The 3376-nt window shown below is 39.5% G+C and overlaps 1 protein-coding gene across 1 annotated transcript; it reads right to left on the bottom strand.

Moving 5' to 3' along the window:
- Positions 1 to 284: 284 nt before the first annotated feature.
- On the bottom strand, positions 285 to 2246 carry LOC102192995 (mast cell protease 1A-like). Its single transcript, XM_013911085.1, has 5 exons — positions 2180 to 2246; positions 1943 to 2090; positions 1599 to 1731; positions 1253 to 1507; positions 285 to 1148 (listed from the first exon to the last, which is right to left on the bottom strand). Exons 1-5 carry the CDS (start codon positions 2235 to 2237, stop codon positions 987 to 989), a joined length of 756 nt encoding a protein of 251 aa, XP_013766539.1. The 5' UTR covers positions 2238 to 2246; the 3' UTR covers positions 285 to 986.
- Between the last annotated feature and the right edge of the window lie 1130 nt (positions 2247 to 3376).

The raw sequence follows: 3376 nt of genomic DNA, 5'->3' as shown, positions 1-3376 counted from the left end.
AGGTTTTACATATCAGAACAAAATAGTAAAAAAAAAGATCTGGTCTAAAAATAAACACATTAAGGCTTCACTCTCCTTTCATTTCACACAGCACTTTACTAAAGCTCCTTGCCAGTCAATTATATATATAATATATTATGTATGCATCCAGTCTTTACATTACTGCCACTGTGGCCGCAATCAGGTATTGTTGCTGAAAGCTGCACTTCCTTCAATCAACACATGATGCGATGTCATGACCGCGTAGACATAAGTGACGCTTCAAGCACAAATGCATGGGTCAGTCTCACAGTGTCTGGGTGTGTCTGTCTCCTTTTAACAATGACTGGAGCTGGACAAGCTGAGAGTCCGGCAGTTTTTTTTTTTTGCTTTTTCTGGTGATTTGTGCATGCGAATTGTGGCTAAACCGCTGGTGTTTGTAAACTGAATGGAGAGTAGCTCACAAGCCAAAGTACCGTTGGTCTGCTCTCACCGCTCTGAGATCAGTTAGGATCTATGGAAACACAGCTAGCATTAGCATGTCCTGGCCTGTTGGGTGCGCTGGGCAACCGCCCATGTCGCCCATATCAAAAACCGCTCAGAGCAATTACATTTTCTTGTTAAACCCAGGGTTACAGAGCTCAAGCCTATCCTAGCCGTCATAGGGTGCGCACCAGGGTGCACTCTTAAAACTACCCAGCCAACCTTGAAAACCTGATCTCATCTCATCTAATAACTGCATCATGCTGAGCGAAGACTGCATTTTTTTGTTTCTGACTCCAGGGGAACCTTTTTACTGTCCCCTAAATCATTTACCAGTGATTTATTGCGTTAAAATGAGCTAAATGACATCACAATAATATTGTCACTACAGCAACTTTGCTACAATTACATGTCTGCTGAGGAATATTTGAAACATTTATTTATTCTGCATCTACATAAAACACAAAGCGATTTAAACGCACAACTACAATAACAGTGTGTCAAAGCAAAGATTTATGTAAGACTTAACAATGCTTTTTCTTGAGAATCTCGTTGATCCAGTCAAGGTGTTTTGCGATATCCACATAAACATTGGGTGCATCCGGGTAGTCACATCTGCCCCATTTGTTGAAAGAAACAACTCCAACAGCTGTACCATTACAGATCAGAGGGCCACCAGAATCACCCTAAGAGGGTTATTCAAGAGAAAAAAATTTTTATACACTGTTTCAAGTACACATGAGTTAGCAGTTAATCTTAAAAATCAAACAAACAAAAAAAACAAACATACCTGACAGAACCCTTTGTTTGTGCCATAACCACCAGCACAAATAAGACCATCCGGAAGACCTGGCCAGTTCTCCCTACAGACCTCTGGGCTGATAACAGACACATTCACTACTCTCAACTGGTGAACTAATGGACCACCAGTTTTTGTCAAACCCCACCCAGCCACAAGGCATCTTTCATTTTCCTTTAGCTTTATTTCAGAAGAGGGAAGTTTAATCATTTGGATGCTTTTGCTTGGTTGGACTTCACTAGAAAGCTGGGAACAGATTAAGAGATTGTATATGCAAATGTTCTAGAGATCACAAATATGTCTTCTGTATATTAAGTGAAAAAAAAAATCGACTTACTTTGAGTAGCATGATGTCATTCCCATTTCCAACACCTATATAATATGGGTGTATGCATTTCATGATTACATCTTTCACGGTGTCAGCAGGCTTGCTGAGATCGTGGGTGCCAAGAACTATTCTCCTTGGATTCCTAAATAAGTTGCAAGTCAGAGATAATCAGTAGGCTTTCTAAACGGTAATGGTTATCTGTGTTTGTGTGCGTGTGTGTATAATTTTAAGGGAGAAATTGTGACATACATTGTGCAGCAGGTGAAAAGTGTTGCATATTAATATTAATAGGAACTTCTGAAATGATTTCTTATCACATGACCCACAAATTACCTGCAGGATTGATTACTTACCCTTCATCACAGTGTGCAGCAGTGACCACAAAGTCCTCACTTACAAGAAAACCTCCACAACTGTGGCCGTATTTGTTCTGCACCGAGGCCATATACAACAGTGAGTTCTCGGGAGCTTTTTCACCATTTATAATTTCACTTCCAAGTGCTAAAGACATCAGAAGATAATCAAAATGAGTTAAAAGTGTCAATATTCAGCTTGCAGATGGCTAAAAGTATTTGTATAGTGTGGCTTACCATTTTGTCTAAGGCACGTCAAAACATGAATTAGCATAAATTGGTGCAGAGCATACATCTTGGCAGAAAGATATTCGTTCTGTCACTATGGAACTGTGTAGCAAACCCTTTTATGTGGTTTGCACTGACTGATCCCTATCCATTTTATCGCAGCTGCAGTGACTTCCTTTGGTAAATGTGGTAACTTTCCAAAACAAACACTTCCAGTTATCAGCACTGTTCAAAACTAGTTATTAAATGTATACCTCTTTCTCAGTAAAGGTCCTTCAGCATGACACTTTTTGGTAACACACACATAATGGCTCTTAAGCATTAGTAAGGTATCAGTAAGTACTTAATACTGGTGGTGGTCAGAGGGCCCGGTGGCGCCAGTGTCCGGCAGCCTCACCTCTGTCAGTGCGCCCCAGGGTGGCTGTGGCTACAATGTAGCTTGCCATCACCACTGTGTGAATGTAGTGTGAAGCGCTTTGGGGTCCTTAGGGACTGAGTAAAGCGCTATACAAATGCAGGCCATTTTAATTCATTATTTATAACGCATTAGTATGCATGTGAAGGTTCTCAGTCATCCAGGTCATCGTATGCAGTTTTTTAGTATGCAGTTTATGAGAACAGATAAGTAATATGTTCATTGCATCACAAACAGTAATCGGAGACAGTTACTAGTTGTTAAGTATTTTGTGACCTCATTTAAAGTGAGGACTATTTTTGCCTTATAAAGCATTTATAAAAGTAAATGAAAGTACCTCAAGAGTTGAACAAGTCTCAGCTATCTTCACAACAGAAAAGTGATACAGACAAAGCACAAAGAGATACACAACATACAAATGTATTGCTAGATGCAAACATAGCACACCTGAGATTTGAAGAACAAATGTAGCTAGGCCCACAGTCGAAGTTTGAAAAAAGGGGCTTACGAGAGAAAGATACATGAAGTCGTTAGAGCTATAGGGTACTTTAACATAATTATACTAAGGCTTCTTCGTTTAAAATAAAATATGGCTAAGGTCATCAAAAAACACATACCAAAAACATGCTGTATTTAAGCTTATAAACCAAACGAAATATTTATATCTGTGTTGGAGTCAAATGGTTAAATGTTGCCATTATTGTACTTAAATTTGTAAGTCTTGGTTCAAACTGTATGATCCAAGACATTCCTTTTTTTCTGTCCCCCTCCCCAGCCTGTTGAATGGAGGG

This window comes from Pundamilia nyererei, unplaced genomic scaffold (assembly GCF_000239375.1).
Source record: "Pundamilia nyererei isolate P.nyererei 1_Seehausen unplaced genomic scaffold, PunNye1.0 scaffold00056, whole genome shotgun sequence".
Lineage (NCBI taxonomy): Eukaryota > Metazoa > Chordata > Actinopteri > Cichliformes > Cichlidae > Pundamilia > Pundamilia nyererei.
The sequence above is the reverse complement of the archived record's forward strand: the minus strand, read 5'-3'. Positions and strand labels throughout refer to the sequence as shown.

Excerpts from the sequence above, each read along its gene's own strand:
- LOC102192995 (XM_013911085.1), bottom strand. The coding sequence starts at position 2,237 with ATGTATGCTCTGCACCAATTTATGCTAATTCATGTTTTGACGTGCCTT. Across the intron at positions 2,091-2,179 it reads GACGTGCCTTAGACAAAATG|CACTTGGAAGTGAAATTATA; the intron begins GTAAGCCACACT and ends TGATGTCTTTAG. Across the intron at positions 1,732-1,942 it reads GCTGCACACTGTGATGAAGG|GAATCCAAGGAGAATAGTTC; the intron begins GTAAGTAATCAA and ends CAACTTATTTAG.